The 18855-nt window shown below is 32.2% G+C and overlaps 1 protein-coding gene across 1 annotated transcript; it reads right to left on the reverse strand.

The window, feature by feature from the left end:
• Positions 1-16: 16 nt before the first annotated feature.
• On the reverse strand, positions 17-15073 carry LOC143076591 (protein GUCD1-like). The gene is made up of 9 exons (XM_076252414.1): positions 15039-15073; positions 12527-12653; positions 11696-11761; positions 10891-10990; positions 5515-5606; positions 3890-3992; positions 3037-3094; positions 2555-2629; positions 17-131 (listed from the first exon to the last, which is right to left on the reverse strand). The coding sequence occupies exons 1-9, from the start codon at positions 15043-15045 to the stop codon at positions 40-42; spliced, it is 720 nt and encodes a 239-aa protein (XP_076108529.1). The 5' UTR covers positions 15046-15073; the 3' UTR covers positions 17-39.
• Positions 15074-18855: the final 3782 nt, after the last annotated feature.

The raw sequence follows: 18855 nt of genomic DNA on the forward strand, positions 1-18855 counted from the left end.
AGAAACAAAAAAACACTTTATTTAGAATATAAATATAATTCATGTATCATTGTATATAAACAAAGTGTCCTCATCTGTCCCGTAACTCTTTCTTGCCAAGTTAAACTCTGAAATTCTGCTACAACACATATCTGAAAGATAACAATGTTTATTTATTACCTTTGAACATCTGTTATATCAGTACAAGTGAATAAACTGTTATATTATATACACAGAGATATGTCTCACCTTTTTGTAATTTTGATAATATGCAAATGTTGAAATCTAAATAGCAATACTTAAACATCTTACACAAGTTATACAAATATTCAAAGTCAATGAACCATGATTGAGTTACATGGCTAAACAATCTCCATGTAAATGAAATGTGCCAATGCTAAAACAACTGCATACATGTACCAAATACTATTGACTTATTATAAGTCGTTCCCAAACCTAAATACAACAAGAGGCTGTCACAACGACAGCAAACTGGATTTATTAACATTTATTTGTGTCCTGGCAATATCACAAGAACCATTACTGATGAATGGTGAAAGTGAAAATCGTCAATATCAAATTTGACCTCCATTTTGTCATCAGCATCAACATATTAAAATTTGAAAAGCTTAGATTGAATGGTTCATGAGTAAATGCAATAAAGTGAATGGAAACACCATTTTACGATCTTTCAAGAACCATAACTCCTGAACGATAAAAGTCAAAATCGTAATTATTGAACTTGACCTCTATTTTGTCATCAGTAACAACATTTTAAAATTTGGGAAGCTTTGGTAGAACAGTTCATGTGTAAATACACTGACACGACTGGAAACTCCATTTTTCAATCTTTCAAGAACCACAACTCCTGAACGGTAAAAGTCAAAATCGTCATTATTTAACTTGACCTCCATTTTGTCATCAGTAACAACATTTTAAAATTTGGGAAGCTTTGGTAGAACAGTTCATGTGTAAATACACGGACAGGACTGGAAACTCCATTTTTCAATCTTTCAAGAACCATAACTCCTGAACGGTAAAAGTCAAAATCGTCATATCGCCATTATTGACCTTGACCTTCATTTAGTTGTCAGTAACAACATATTAAAATTTTAAAAGCTTTGGTTGAACGGTTCATGAGTTAATGCACGGACAACATTTGATTGCCGCCCGGCGTACATCCCCAAATCAATAACCGACATTTTTGTCACAAAAATCCGGTTAAAAATTAACTTGTAAACTATGTAAAAGTTTCAAAGTCAATGAAGTATGAAGAGAGGGTGCAGCTATATAATCTCCATGGAAACAATGCTTGCAAAAATGTAAATAAATTTGCATACCAAATATCATTGATTTAACATTAGCAGTTCATCTTAAACTGATCTAATCACAAGCTGATACATGTAAACTAAGATAAGTTTCAAAGTCATTAGACTGTGACTGAGGGACAAGGCCAAATATTCTCCATGGAAATGAGATGTGCAAATGCTTATACAACTGAATACCAATTGCATTGGCCTACCACTAATGGTTCCCCTTGAACTGACCTAATCACAAACTAATACATGATAACTTACAAAATTTTTCAAAGTCAATAGACCATGACTAAGAAGGCAGAGCCAAATTCTCTCCATGTAAACGAGATATGCCATTGCTTATATAACTGTATACAAATATCATTGACCTACCACTAGTGGTTCCCCATAAACTGACCTAATCATAACTAATACATGTAAAATAAGCAAAAGTTTCAAAGTCAATACACCATGACTGAGGGGGCAGGGCCAATTAATATCCATGGAAATGAGATGTGCCAATGCTTATACAACTGTCTACCAAATATGATTGACCTACCACTTGTGGTTCACCATAAACTAGAACTAATCACAAACTAATACATTGTTGACGCCATCGCCGTCACCGATGCCAGAAACAGCATACCTATGTCTCGCTTTTTGACTCTGTCAAGGCGAGACAAAAATATACTTTTCTAATATGACAGTGGCATACAAGTTTAGGACACATATACCTCATAAATGTAACTGATATAAAACATATACAAATATATCTAGGTAATTTTCTGTCAGTTCCCTCAACTAATGATTTGATAAAAAATAGTAATAAAAAAAAATGTTTTTAAATTATACACATGTGTCCTTTGTTTTCAATGGTTAGCTATCTCATTGGCAATCATACCACATCATTCATTTAATATGCAATCAACATTTAATTCCAGTTCTGTAATATGGAATTTGAGATATATATTTGATTTTATGCCTTAATTAGTTCTAAACCCACCTTTCTTTGTTTAATTCAAATGAAAAACAAATTGGTTACATAAAATGAATAAGAAAAGCAGCATTGTCCTGATTGAGGTTAAGAATTAAAATTAAAAAAAAAGGTTTAGTATTTTTAAATATACAACTAAAAAAAGTTCATTAAATGCAATTATAATGTTTATGACTACCGGTATGTGAAACCTGTAACAAAAGATGTTTCTGATACATGTATATTATTTTTCTTCAGCATCAGCGTTCAACCAACATTTTATGTGACTATAATTTTATAAATATACCTTTATTATATGAAGGGTTCTTGTAAAATATTCGATTTTTCTTCCTGTCAAAACCACATAAAACAATGTAATGTCCTATAAAATAAACATGGATATCAATAGTGAGCATGTGTGAAAAAATACATTATAAAGATACATGCATTCAAATCATCAATGCCATCTTTGGTCTTCTAAAAAAAATAGTGACTTTTGACAAATGTACGAATAGCAGCATACTAAATCATATATATAAAGTCTTAGCACATTTTTTAATACTATTGAGAACGAGACAAAAATAAGCCGAATCGAATGGAAAAATATATTCAATCTATGATAAATAGATAAATCATAAGATGAAATAAGGGATGCACTTTTAAGTTCATTTAATGAAATCTCAAGAAAGTTGATTTTTTTGTAATACAATGTTATCTGAGGGCTAAGGAATTCAAATCAAAATCTGTTTTGATGCTGTATCAATCTTAACACCCAGATTGTCTACTTACCCTGATATCTATCGCAGCATTTCGTACAGCGTTTTAAACATGTTAAACAACTGATTCCCTGTAAAAAAAAAAAAAATAATGATTGGACTAACTGCTAATGTGCTATTGGGCAGAATGTACATTTTGAGTTAAAATTGACCTTTTTGACATCTGAATCATTTCTTTTGAAAAGCAAAACAACCTTTAAATTTTGTTTTAATATCATCTGTACTGAGCTTTTATATTCCAATAATACAAAACAAATTGGTAGTTACAAAATTATAGATAATATAAAAAAATTGACCTGAATGTTCTTATTATACAGTGCAATAACATTGCATGTTATGCATGCATTGCAGAAATCTTCTTATCAAAAAAAAAAGTTTTTTCTTTCATGGCTTTACCCGTTTTAAAATTCAAGTTTTGGCCAATAGTTGATCACATACTTCAAGAAATTTTGGAATGTTTTGTTTGGTCAAAAGCTGAACACTTATTTAGTTGAGCAAAATTTGTCACTGTTACTTATTTCATCACATGACTCCTGTTAATTTGACAATATGTACAGAAAATTATGATTTCATTGTAGCACACATACCTTGCTTCTCGTTCTGAATTAAAAAAAAAAATCAAAAATTTATAGGGCCAAATGGATATAAAAGATGTGGTATGTGTTCCAATGAGACAACTCTTCATCCAAGTCACAATTTGTAAAAGTAAACCAAGATAGGTCAAAGTGCAGTCTTCAACACAGATATCCAAATTGTAATTTCTCTTTATTCACAATGTACACAGTCTAGATAAAATAATTTCTCTTTATTCACAATGTACACAGTCTAGATAAAACCAATCAGTCAGAGCAAATGTAAATACTCACTAGCTTGTCACACCATATACACTCAAGGTATGACCAGTCAACCAAAGCAATTACGAGGTTATCTCCCTCTAAATGATTCAAAATCTCATCCATTGGTACACTTCTGGAAAAAAACACAGGCAGTTTATGTAGATATGAGTTATACTACTTAAAGCTATTTTCCTAAAGCTTGTAGTTTAAAGGTTTGGTTGGCTTGATAGCTTTGTTTGTATGTTTTATCACAGCATTGTAATTAAGATTGACATCTGCAATCAATAGGTGGGAGAGTCTTCAGCTTGTATGTCAATCTTTATTACAAAACTTGAGCAAACATTTATACAAACCTAACCTTTAAACTACAAGCATTAGGAAAATAGCTTTAAACTTTTCTAACTGTCTCTTCCTACTGTGGTTTCATTATTATTCAAAATTTCAATGATTTCATTGGTGAAGGTTAGTTGTTCAACAAGGTACAAATATTAGATAGTTTTGTATACAGACTTTACCAAAACCTGAAAATCAAATCATTGAAATATCCACGAAACAAGAATGTGTCCATATATAGTACACTGATGCCCCACTCGCACTATCATTTTCTATGTTTAGTGGACCCTGAAAATGATGTAAAAACTCTAATTTGGCATTTAAATTAGAAAGATCATATCATAGGAAACATGTATACTAAGTTTCAAATTGATTGGACTTCAACTTCATCAAAAACTACCTTGACCTAACACTTTAACATGAAATTTGCACTATCATTTTCTATGTTCAATGAACCGTGAAATTGGGGTCAAAACTCTAATTTGGCATTAAAATTAGAAAGACCATATCATAGGGCACATGTGTACTAAGTTTCAAGTTGATTGGACTTCAACTTCATCAAAAACTACCTTGACCAAAAACTTTAACCTGAAGCCAAACAGACGGACAAACAAACGGACAGATGAACAATCAAAAGAACGAACGGACGCACAGACCAGAAAACATAATGCCCGTCTACTATTGTAGGTGGGGCATAAAAAAAGAAACGAATCCACAGAAGTGTACAATAGAAAACAGTTTAAAACACCAGATTATCTAATTTGTTAAAGTTCTCTGAACAGATTAAGGTGACATACTTTCTGTTGGAATATCAAATCAATCTCTTACCATAATAATATACATGTATAAGTAAAGAACCATTTACACCAAGTTAAATAGTGGACTGATTGACCCTAAAGCAGGAGATGGAGGACTAAAACAATTATTTCACTAAACCTTTTACATTATCCAAATAATTAAACTTGCAGTGTACATTCTTGAAAAATCCCAATAATAAATGTACACAATAATATTTTTGAAATAATGAGGCTTTTCTACCTCAGGCATAGAAAACCTTAGCTGTATTTGGCAACACGTTTAGGAATTTTGGATCTCAATGCTCTTCAACTTCGTACTTTATTTGTCTTTTTTTTTTTTTTTTTTTAACTTTTTTGGAATCGAGCGTCACTGATGAGTCTTTTGTAGACGAAACGTGCGTCCGGCGTATATATAAAATTTAGTCCTGGTATCTATGATGAGTTTATTTTCTGAATTTACAGTATCTAGTTACAGTTGGTTTACGTGAAAAATCTAAGTGAAGGCTCATATATAAAAATACAAACCCTTTCTCAACGACTATTCCTTTTGATTCGGCTTCCTGAAACAATGTGTTCACTCTGTTCTCATCTTTTGTAAAACTTGCCTTGTAAAATGACTATTGAAAAAGAAAATGTTCTTCAATCAATTAATTAAATATAACAAGAGTCAGAGGTAATACTTATACAACTTGAGAAGTTTTTTTATTAACTGGTAGAGGTAAATTATTTTGGAGATAGGGTTATTTCCCTTAAGACATTAGGAAGTTTTAACTCGATTTATTTATTACTGAGCAAACAGAAAAAAATCTGATTAGTTATAGAATAACTAATCGAAGAATTCAAATAGAGAAAAATATTCAACGAGTGACCAAACAACACATTAATTCACGAAAAGCATGTAGCGCATGAGTTAATTATCAGTGTTGTTCGGTCACAAGGTGAATATTTTTCGATATTTGAATTCTTTAATTAGTTATTCTTTTTATTACATTGGCAAATGGCTTTTTTAAGAGATTAATGTAAAACATGTAAGGGACTATATCTTTTTTCTACGTATTCACAATTTGTTTTGATCCGTTGTTATCAACGTCTTGACAACGCCTATTGTTGTGTGATGTCAGAGATTCACATGTGAAATTAAAGGTATTTATTCAACTGGGAAATCGATGTAATTCATTGCAACCAATGTAATAATAAAGGAATTACTATAATATTTTTTCTGTCTATGAAGAAATAACATAAAAAATTTGGTGCACACTGAATAATGCGTGTTATGTTTTTATGTTATTTCGAATAGACAGAAAAAATATTACAGTAATTTCTTATAATTTAATTCTAAATTCCATTTTAACCGTAGAAAACCATGAAAAAATGTTCATGACGTCACGGTCACATGACTAAATTATGTCTATGGGCTCATAACAAAATAACGTCAGCCAATCAGAAGACGTGTTACATCCAAAATTAAATTATTTATATATATCAGTTAAAAATATATAACTTGTATAAGTAAATATCTGAAGAACATTAAGGGAGATAATTCAAACCTTGAATATAAAATAAAAATCTAACAAATTTACTTATACATCATGTACATTCTACAAGTATTACCCCTGACTGATCAGTACTTGTAGTTGATCAATAATGTATTAAGTTAGACACAAGCATTTTAAAAAAAATCGACATACTACACTACAATACCAAACATATATGTTACATACATGTGAACAAGAAATAAACAACTCTTATTACAATCCTGCATGAAAGAAAAATGTTCTGCACTTCCCTGATATTTTTTGTTTTGTCAGTGAAGTATTAATAAATCACTACCTTAATTTCCTGTCAATTTCGTTTTTGGAAGCTACCTGATAATACTTCCTGAATAGATATGAAAATTTGTTCTTAGTTATAATCAATCAATTCTGAATTAAGCATCAATGTTTGTTACTAGCCATATTTATACAAGCTTTTTTCAACCAATACAACTTTAATTATTCAAAGAATTCTCAAAATGTAGCACAGTTTAAAATATGGATAGATGGATGGATGACTGTTTAACACCCAGTGGCAAGTTAAATGCTTATTAAAGAAAAACTATTTATGTGGTTCTAATAATAAGAATCCTTCATTGTACTAGACCTACAAGCTGAGCAGGATTTTAATGAAATTCACAAGGTAACGGTCTGCAGGAAGCTATATCACCTTACCTGGACACATTATTCCTACTCAAGGTACCAGTATTTGTTTTTTCTAAAAATTAAATGTGTCTAAACCATGAATTAAAAATGCCTTTCCATATAGAAATAACAGATCTAAACTAGAGGCTCTAAAGAGCCTGTGTCGCTCACCTTGGTCTATGTGAATATTAAACAAAGGAAGCAGATGGATTCATGACAAAATTGTGTTTTGGTGATGGTGATGTGTTTGTACATCTTACTTTACTAAACAGTCTTGCTGCTTACAATTATCTCTATCTATAATGAATTTGGCCCAGTAGTTTCAGGGGAAAATGTTAATAAAAATTTACAAATTTTATGAAAATTGTTAATAATTGACTAGAAAATGACAATAACTCCTTAGGGGGTCAATTGACCATTTCGGTCATGTTGACTTATTTGTAAATCTTACTTTGTTGAACATTATTGCTGTTTACAGTTTATCTCTATCTATAATAATATTCAAGATAATAACCAAAAACAGCAAAATTTCCTTAAAATACCTATTCAGGGGCAGCAACCCAACAACGGGTTGTCTGATTCATCTGAAAATTTCAGGGCAGAGAGATCTTGACCTGATAAACAAATTTATCCATGTCAGATTTGCTCTAAATGCTTTTATTTTTGAGTTATAAGCCAAAAACTGCATTTTACCCCTATTTTCTATTTTTAGCTGTGGCAGCCATCTTGATTTGATGGCCAGGTCACCGGACACATTTTTTAAATTATATACCCCAAAGATGATTGTGGCCAAGTTTGGATTAATTTGGCCTAGTAGTTTCAGAGGAGAAGATTTCTGTCAAAGATTATTATTATTATAAACTAAGATTTACGAAAAATGGTTAAAAATTGACTATAAAGGGCAATAACTCCTAAAGGGGTCAATTGACCATTTCGGTCAAGTTGACTTATTTGTAAATCTTACTTTGCTGAACATTATCGCTGTTTACAGTTTATCTATATCTATTATTATATTCAAGATAATAACCAAAAACAGCAAAATTTCCTTAAAATTACTGATTCAGGGGCAGTAACCCAATAACGGGTTGTGTGATTCATCTGAAAATTTCAGGGCAGATAGATCCTGACCTGATAAACAATTTTACTCTGACCTGATAAACAATTTTACTCATGTCAGATTTGCTCTAAATGCTTTGGTTTTTGAGTTATAAGCCAAAAACTGCATTTTACCCCAATGTTCTATTTTTAGCCGTGGCGGCCATCTTTTTTTGTTGGTCGTGTCACTGGACACATTTTAAAATAGATACCCCCAACATGATTGTGGCCAAGTTTGGATTTATTTGTCCCAGTAGTTTCAGAGGAGAAGATTTTTGTAAAAGATAACTAAGATTTACGAAAAATGGTTAAAAATGGACTAAAAAGAACAATAACTCCTAAAGGGGTCAACTGACCATTTCGGTCATGTTGACTTATTTGTAAATCTTACTTTGCTGAACATTATTGCTGTTTACAGTTTATCTCTATCTATAATAATATTCAAGATAATAACCAAAAACAGCAAAATTTCCTTAAAATTATCAATTCAGAGGCAGCAACCCAACAACGGGTTGTCTGATTCATCTGAAAATTCCAGGGCAGATAGATCTTGACCTGATAAACAATTTTACCTCATGTCAGATTTGCTCTAAATGCTTTGGTTTTTGAGTTATAAGGCAAAAACAGCATTTTACCCCTATGTTCTATTTTTAGCCATGGCGGCCATCTTGGTTGGTTGGCCGGGTCACGACACACATTTTTTAAACTAGATACCCCAATGATGATTGTGGCCAAGTTTGGATTAATTTGGCCCAGTAGTTTCAGAGGAGAAGATTTTTGTAAAAGATAACTAAGATTTACGAAAAATGGTTAAAAATGGACTAAAAAAGGCAATAACTCCTAAAGGGGTCAACTGACCATTTCGGTCATGTTGACTTATTTGTAAATCTTACTTTGCTGAACATTATTGCTGTTTACAGTTTATCTCTATCTATAATAATATTCAAGATAATAACCAAAAACAGCAAAATTTCCTTAAAATTATCAATTCAGGGGCAGCAACCCAACAACGGGTTGTCTGATTCATCTGAAAATTTCAGGGCAGATAGATCTTGACCTGATAAACAATTTTACCTCATGTCAGATTTGCTCTAAATGCTTTGGTTTTTGAGTTATAAGGCAAAAACAGCATTTTACCCCTATGTTCTATTTTTAGCCATGGCGGCCATCTTGGTTGGTTGGCCGGGTCACAACACACATTTTTTAAACTAGATACCCCAATGATGATTGTGGCCAAGTTTGGATTAATTTGGCCCAGTAGTTTCAGAGAAGAAGATTTTTGTAAAAGATAACTAAGATTTACGAAAAATGGTTAAAAATGAACTAAAAAAGGCAATAACTCCTAAAGGGGTCAACTGACCATTTCGGTCATGTTGACTTATTTGTAAATCTTACTTTGCTGAACATTATTGCTGTTTACAGTTTATCTCTATCTATAATAATATTCAAGATAATAACCAAAAACAGCAAAATTTCCTTAAAATTATCAATTCAGAGGCAGCAACCCAACAACGGGTTGTCTGATTCATCTGAAAATTTCAGGGCAGATAGATCTTGACCTGATAAACAATTTTACTCCGTCAGATTTGCTCTAAATGCTTTGGTTTTTGAGTTATAAGGCAAAAACAGCATTTTACCCCTATGTTCTATTTTTAGCCATGGCGGCCATCTTGGTTGGTTGGCCGGGTCACGACACACATTTTTTAAACTAGATACCCCAATGATGATTGTGGCCAAGTTTGGATTAATTTGGCCCAGTAGTTTCAGAGGAGAAGATTTTTGTAAAAGATAACTAAGATTTACGAAAAATGGTTAAAAATGGACGAAAAAAGGCAATAACTCCTAAATGGGTCAACTGACCATTTCGGTCATGTTGACTTATTTGTAAATCTAACTTTGCTGAACATTATTGCTGTTTACAGTTTATCTCTATCTATAATAATATTCAAGATAATAACCAAAAACAGCAAAATTTCCTTAAAATTATCAATTCAGAGGCAGCAACCCAACAACGGGTTGTCCGATTCATCTGAAAATTTCAGGGCAGATAGATCTTGACCTGATAAACAATTTTACCCCATGTCAGATTTGCTCTAAATGCTTTTGTTTTTGAGTTATAAGCAAAGTGATGGGAAAAGCTCACTTGGCCCTTTGGGCCAGGTGAGCTAAAAATGATTTTGGTTGAAAGTAAGGTCAAGGTTTTGTAAAAATCAATACAAGAATTAGTTTCTTAAATTAATGTGCAGTATTATAATTTGTGAATTGAAGTTTTTATGTTCTTGTGAAATTGTGAAATGATGTATGCATTTTATTATTAGAAAACAAAAATGTCTCCATAGTATAGGGATGCCCCACTCCCACTATCATTTTTGATGTTCAGTGGACCGTAAAATTGGGGTAAAAAATACAATTTGACATTTAAATAAGAAAGATCATATCATAGGGAACATGTGTACTAAGTTTCAAGTTGATTGGACTTCAACTTCATCAGAAATACCTTGACCCAAAACGTTAACTTGAGGCGGGACAGACAGATGTACGAACAAAAGGGACTGACGAAGAAATGGATGTACAGACTAGAAAACGTATTACCCCTCAACTATCTTAAGTGGAGCATAAAAAAACCTACAGATGAACCATATCCTTTATCTACCCCAAGTGTGGTCGTCGTTAATCTGTTCTTAATACCATACTTCTGTAGAAGGAAGGCCAAGTCAATTGTCCATACACTAAATATAAAAAGAAATTATCAACAAGACAGCTACCTCACAATAAGATAGAATATCTATATGAAAGTCAATTGTCCATACACTAAATATAAAAAGAAATTATCAACAAGACAGCTACCTCAAAAAAAAGATCTATAATACATGTAATATGAAAGTTGGCTATATCTCTGGCCTTTGTTAGTCTCGTACATGTATGTTTTTATATTTTTAGTTCAATTATATGTTTCTGAGTTTAGTGAGCCTAATTCTTAGTGAACTAGTACCAATCTTTGTTAAGTGGCCAGATGAAGCAATACTCTGGGTACAGGATTTTCTTGCTGTGTTGAAGACCCATTGGTGGCCTTGTGGTGTTTTCTGATCTTTGGTAGGGTTGTTGTAGACAAATTCCCTGTTTTCATTCTCAATGTGATGAAAACCCATTGATGGCCATTTGCTTTTATCTGCTCTTTGGTCTGTCTGTTGTCTCTATGACAAATTCCCTGTTTTCATTATTGCTGTGTGGAAGACCCATTGGTAGTATTAAACTATAATTTGCTCTTTAGTCAGATTTTTGTCTCTTTTACACCCCCATGTTTAAACCTCAAAATTTACAAAAAAAGTACAGACTAACCAGTTGTGAACCTTGAAAGTGTTAAGGCATAGTTTATATCCTAGATGAATAAAATGTTTAGCATTTATGAATAATACCGGTATGTGTATATTTACCTATCTCCACAGTCTAAATCTGTATGGTCTTCTTTGTAAATCTTACTGTCATCTATACCTAAATGTCTGTGAAACAAACAAAAAAATAATGTATTTTATGAACTATTGGCTCCAACGCTTGACCTTTCACATTAATTGGGCAACCTTGCGACCTGACATCTTGTTAAAAATTTGTAAAAAGGTGTAATGTTAAACTTAACCTATCAAAATAGATTTAGTTAGGTTAGGGGAGGGTTGTTTACTTTAACTCCCACACATTCTGTACATATGTACCTGTCCCTAGTCATGAGCCTGTTATTCAGTGATTGTTTTATTTTTATTTAAGGAATGACTGTAATATTTTTTCTGTCTATGAAGAAATAAAATAAAAAATTTGGTGCACACTGAATAACGCACGTAGCGGGTTATTTAACAGTGTGCACAACATTTTTTATGTTATTTCGAATAGACAGAAAAAATATTACAGTCATTTCTTATAATTTAATCCTAAATTTCATTTTAAACCGTAGAAAACCATGAAAAAACGTTGATGACGTCACAGTCACATGACTAAATTAAGTCTATGGGCTCATAACAAAATAACGTTAGCCAATCAGAAGACGCGTTACATCCAAAATTAAATTATTATTTTTTATCTGTAATTCAGTGATTTTGGTTTGTTTCTGTGTTACATATTTGTTTTTCATTCATTTTATTACTCTTCTGGCCTAAGAGGATACACTACGGGTTCTTGAATTTGATACTGTGTAATTTTGACATACACATTATTTCATAAGTGCCAACCTAGAGCATGTAGAGTCAGATATTGGTCAATATATACCAAAGTCTTACCGTAATACCATACAAACACATGCTAATCCGCAATCCCATGAATATTTCTGTTCAAAGGATGGCACATCTATTTCCTTTTTGTTTGAATGAGTTGATTGAGTTGGCTCTGCTATATATACTGTTCTATCTGAAGAAACAAAGTATATGAAGTAGATATATTAAGAATAAATTTTGTTTTCACAGCATGGGACTTTTCTTAAAACTTGTCTGTTCTATCATTAAAATGATGTAAAGTATTGTTGATCTTTGATTAAACCATACATACTGAATCATGATTGATTTGATTTTTGGCTTTTCAATGCCACTTTTTAGCACCACATTTGGGTTCCTACAGTTATTATAGGTGGAGAATAACGAAGTTCCAGAGAAAACCACTGATCTTTGATGGGAAAACTGACAATTCTAGTAAATAAAGATAGCAGTCAAGTGCACGGCACAAGCTGGGTTCGAACTCACATGCTTAGCGTTGACCAATTAGTGATTATTGTAGTAGAACTACTTAGACTGTAGGCCATCAAGGCCCTACTGCATCATATATAAGATAACTCAAATTTATCCATTTTCTCATTACTGATAGCTATAGGCAATCTCAAGATCTGTTTTCACACTTCTAACTTTAAGACATTTAAATTTAGGTATTTTGAATTTTGAGCCAGAAGGTCTTTGGAAGAAAAACACCATCATTCAATCAATCAATCTGGTCTGTGTGTAACAAATTTTGGTTAGGTTTGTGTTGATGAGCAATGTTAAATTATAAGATTTCTGAGTTTTGTTATTGTTTTTTGTAATTTAGTCTTTTAGTTATGATGTTGTATGCTTTTATTTGATATAATGATTAGGATTTTTTTTTTTGCTGCTTACTTAAATTCTCTCATTTTTTGTTGTTTTATGTAAACTAATGATTCATGTCATTGCTTCAAATGTTTTTTTAACATCTTCTACAATATATATATAAATGTAAAAATGAATGATAAAAACATAATTTTTAAAGCATTGAATCTTTTATTTAACACGGACAACAAAGAAATCTAAAAATTTATATAATTGATATTCAATAAAAAAGATGGTAACTAAAAAAAAAAATTGTGCTAAATCATGTAAATTTTTGACACTTTAACAAATAATTTCAACATAAAATTAACCAACAACTTATTTCATTTTCTCTATGTATTTGCAACACATACAAAAATGCTCCTCTGGCTGTGTTGAAGATGAAATCCATTTTTTAACTAGCTGTGAAAATTTTAAATCAGATAGAGATGATCTCTTTGACTTTGTTTGCCAAAGAATTCCAAATTTTTCTATACTTGATAGTCAGCATAAATTTATTTATTTATTAAACTGTGAAGACAATCAGGTCCTTAATGCTGTTGGTAAATTTATTAAAGTGAATATGAGTTAGTAATTGTATTGTAACTGTATGTAAAAAAAATTTTGTATCTATGTATCCATGGTATCTATGCAAATCAATATTCTTTTTCCTTATTCATGTATGCTCTGTATGCCCCTGTGGTCCCTTAATTGGAAATAAAATATGTTCTGTTCTGTTCTGTTCTGTTCTGTTCTGTTCTATACATGTATCATATATACATGTAAAACAATGTAAATGCACCTTCATATCTGATATTTTATTTTATTGTAAAGTTTGCAAAATCAACGGCATAGCACCAGCAATGACCCGTGTATATGTAGCATTTTAAGCATGTTCTTTCAAAATATTTACTATAATCATTCCACTTTCAATGGGTGGTTTGCCTCCCTGAAAACCCCTGCTTAGAATTTATTTGTCATAGACTTTTAGCCATTAAAAATCATATATATATATATATATATTACATGCACATGTATGAAGAACTGTTTTATTTAAGGTAACACAATACATGCAATACAAAGATTTTATAACTTCAACTCCCAAGTTTTAAAAAACTGTAACTTTCTTCCAAAGGGGTTGTAAAACTAAAACGATGTCTGAACCAATGGGTGTCAGAGTATTGGGGCATCATACTAGGGGGTGTTGAACTAATCAGGCTTCGTACAATCGCCAATTGGGGCATGGACTAGTCCAAATAATTATGACGTCTTGACGAAGTAAGGCGTCAAAGTAAAAAAATTATAATAGCCTTTCAAAACGTCATAATTATTTGGACTAGGGCATAGACATGGTTCTAATAGTGGGTGTCGGAATATCGGGGTGACCCTAAAAAACAGTGAAATTGAACCCTCCACGATTTCACACAAGGCCTATAGCACAAAAGTAATTTGTAAAAAGAGGCCTCATAAGCTATAAGAAGAAAGAATTTTATGATGAACTGATTTCCGTGTTTGCAAGTCAATTTTTTTTCTCGTGAAGACTTACATATGTATGTCAACATGATCAAAATTCAAAGTTTGACCATTAAGTATGAAATTTTAATTAGAAATTTTCATGTAATCTCTAAAAATAATCATTAAAGTTTGTTATCGGAACGTAGGACACCGTTAATTTTTTGAAAACATAATTTTGTATGTTTACCATTCATTCCAAGGGAGGTAATTATATAAATATTGTTTTAGAAAATCATATCGGAACGCAACGGGTTTCCGGATATGTTTGTATCACGTATTTAGTAGGAGTTAATAATGTCCCCAATGAAAAAAATGTCCACCAGACACATTTTCATAGTTAATACTGTCCATGGACAATTTTTACTTATTTAAATATGTCCTGGACATAATTTTCTATGAAAATATGTCCTCATGTATGAAAAAGTGTCCATGATTGAACATGGATAGTCCAAATAATTATGACGTCTTGAAAGGCTATTATAATTTTTTTCCTTTGACCACGCCTGGTAAACCATCTAATCTCAACCAAATGGTTGAGACGAAAAAAAAGTATTCTGGCACTTCCTGTTTTAAAAGCTTTTCTGGTTCAAATTATCCAAAATAAACATAGGGTATGTCGACTTTTCGTCAATTTACTGAAAATCAATGCGTTTTTTGTAAAATAGGAGAATGTCATGCCATAGATAATTGAATTAGGGTTTTTCTCGTGTATAACATGGACCAATATGATTTAAAATGACATCGGAATGACTTTTCTCCAGCAGGTAAATGTGGCCAGTGCAGTCAGCTATTGACAAAATGACAGCGATATCATTGATAAACTAACGTATATATATATCAGTGAATTAGTATTTTTCTAAAACCTTATAAACATAAAATTACAGTTTGTTCTTTATCTTTACTTATATAATTGCATTAAGCGAAATATGCTATAAAGTATGTCATTTTGAGATTTTCTGGTATCGGTTGTGATATTCTGGAACAATGTTGAGATCTTCTGGTGAATGAAACTTTCAACTAAAGCTTAGTATCAATTACATATACAACCGTCAAAACATTGCAACTGTCATTTAAATCTTGTCTGTAGTTATAACAACAGCTTCTAAAGAGACCTTTGGTTGTAATAGAGTCTAAATAGTAAACAACTGTGTGTTTTTTAAAGCATTAACACATGGCAAGAGTAAAATCTCTTTGTTCTTACTGTGCTATAATTTAGATAATGCACATCAAAGGTGTGCATTAACTACCTCAGATATACCGCACAGTTCAAATCTATTTTTACCTTTAGGGGCGGTTCCCGGATTTTGAAAGGGGCGTTATTCTATCAAATTAAAAAAACCAAGAATGTGTCCATAGTACACGAATGCCCCACTCGCACTATCATTTTTCATGTTCAGTGGACCATGAAATTGGGGTCAAAACTATAATTTGGCAGTAAAATTAGAAAGATGATATCATGGGGAACATGTGTACTAAGTTTCAAGTTGATTGGACTTCAACTTCTTCAAAAACTACCTTGACCAAAAACTTTAACCTGAAGCGGACGGACGGACGGACGGAAGAACGGAGGCACAGACCAGAAAACATAATGCCCCTCTACTATCGTAGGTGGGGCATAAATATCACCGAGTGTAGCGAGACTAAAGACAATATTGACGATTTTAAGCTAAAAAACCCTACTTTGTCCAATCCAAGGGTAAACGACCCTTTCGCCCCCACCCCCGAATCCGCCATCTGAACGAATTTTGAATAATTATTCCTATAAAGAGACTATATTTGGATCGGATTTAATGAGGACCATATTAAAGTTTGTTTTAAAACTGGGTGATTAGCTGGAGATCAATCAGACTTCATTTAGATGGACGTGTCTTAAAAAGTAATACAGTAGATTAAAAGAAATGGGGGGGGGGGGGGGGTGCGGGGAGTAAAAGGTTTTGAAAGAGAAACATATTTTCTGTTTATTTAACCTTTTAAATTTAGGTATTACAACATCTTCCTCGGTTCTTTTAAGCATATCATTGAGGGAAAGATATTCAAAAGCAATTAATCTTATTTAAACTCAACAACCCTTGCAGTTATGTTTTTTTTTCATACACCGATTTGAAAGTACACAATTTATCAAATTCTTAATCGTCACCAATTAAATAAAAATTGGGAATAAATTAACGGAAACGATTTAAAAACATATACCATTAAGGTGGTAGACCTTGGTTCAGGGAGATAACTCTTTAAATCAGTTAAGCGTTTGTAAAAGTCAAGTTCATCAAAGTATTTTAAGCATTTACCTGAAACAGATTGAAAATAATCTATGTAACCTAGAAGCTTAGATTATATTTTTGAAAATGGTTGACACAAACGTACTGATGATTTTAAGAGTTATTTACCTTAACCTAGGTCTACCTCCTTAAATCGCTATTTTAGAATGAGTCTAAATATTAAAAAAAAAATTAATTTAAAACTTACCAAAGTCGTATTTCCCCCTTTCTTTACCCTACAAGAAACTTTCCTAGGACCCGTGGATTGGAGAATAACGTCCACATTTCTAAAACGTTCACGTAAATTGATTACGTCATGTGTTAAAACAGTTATTGGCCAATCAAATCGGTATATGTAATTTAATCTGCACAGCACGAGATGACCCAATAACCCGAACTCCTACGTCGTTCGGGTTATTGGGTCATCTCGTGTTGTGCAGATTAAATGACATATACCGACTTGCTTGGTCAATAACTATAACTTAAAGTTCTACCGCTGGAGATTAATAATCTAGCGTTTGAGATGCAGTTTTTCACAGAAGCTATAAAGTCAATAATGGTGTAATTGACATCTCCAAAAGCTAGAATGTATTCCTACATCGCTTATCTTGACATCTCAATAGCTAGCTTTTCGATATCTACATCGCTATACTTTACATTTGCAGTGCGGGTGTTAACATCTACACTACACTTTATCTACAGAACTCGGTTTTAAAAATCGTTAGCACGGGACAATTTGCATCCCCTGCGCTATATTTACATAATCAGTGGTTAACTGTGAATCTTCAACACCAGACCTTTTATATTCTGACAGCCTCATATCTTGGTATGGGGTTCCTTCTTTATAAAGAATACATAGACGTGCCACAGGAATGGGTCTCTTTTTCATTGTCAAATTATATATCAACGGGTAGCAATTTCACCAAAGTAAATGTCAGTGGGTCAGTTATTTTCTATAATGTTTTTTCTATGTTTATAATCAACATGAACAGGAGTAAAACTGCAAAAATTGTAGTATTCATTGATGTTTGAAAGAGTCATTAACACCCATTTTCTAACTACATGCATATTCAAGACGAGTACATGAAAATGTTGCATGAATATAAACCCTCCTTTGTACTAGATTGACACGCCGTGCATGCATGTGTGCTTTTGAAATGAAATTGATATGCACGTCCACTTGTATTTGTGTACTTCTGATGAGTTAAGCCTTTTTCAACTGATTTTTATGATTCATTCTTATGTTGTACTGTTATTCCACTGTCCCAGGTTAGGGGAGGGTTGGGACCCCGCTATAACATGTTTACCCCGCCACATTATGTATGTATTTGCCTGTCCTAAGTTAGGACCATGTATTTCAGTGGTTGTAACTGAAGAAAATTTATCAGTGCGCGGTACTATTCGAGTTTAACTTTTTAACGGTTAACTTGATTTATGTTTTCTGTCTGTGGTAAGTTAAAATCTGAATACAGATACAATTTTAAGAATTGCCGATAGAAAAATGCATGCCTTTCAAATATAAATAAGATTAGTTAATATATAAATATTAATATGATTTGGGAGAATTCGATTCCTAACAGACATTGTTCAATGCCGAAAATGCGTACCTTTATAAAGAAATAAAATTGTTAAAAACTAAACAATCGAACAGGACCCCCTTCTCTAGGTTTGTTTTTTCGTACACATCATTTCAGGATGAGTTCTCACTCTAAAAGGTGGTGATCATTTATTTGTGAGCAAAAGATGTTA

This window comes from Mytilus galloprovincialis, chromosome 5 (assembly GCF_965363235.1).
Source record: "Mytilus galloprovincialis chromosome 5, xbMytGall1.hap1.1, whole genome shotgun sequence".
Classification (NCBI taxonomy): domain Eukaryota; kingdom Metazoa; phylum Mollusca; class Bivalvia; order Mytilida; family Mytilidae; genus Mytilus; species Mytilus galloprovincialis.

Bases quoted from the DNA above. Each gene is read 5' to 3' on its own strand.
- LOC143076591 (XM_076252414.1), bottom strand. The intron at 3,993-5,514 runs GTTTGTATTTTT...GTTTTTTTCCAG, and splicing joins GGAATAGTCGTTGAGAAAGG to AAGTGTACCAATGGATGAGA. The intron at 132-2,554 runs GTATATTTATAA...GTTATCTTTCAG, and splicing joins GAACCCTTCATATAATAAAG to ATATGTGTTGTAGCAGAATT.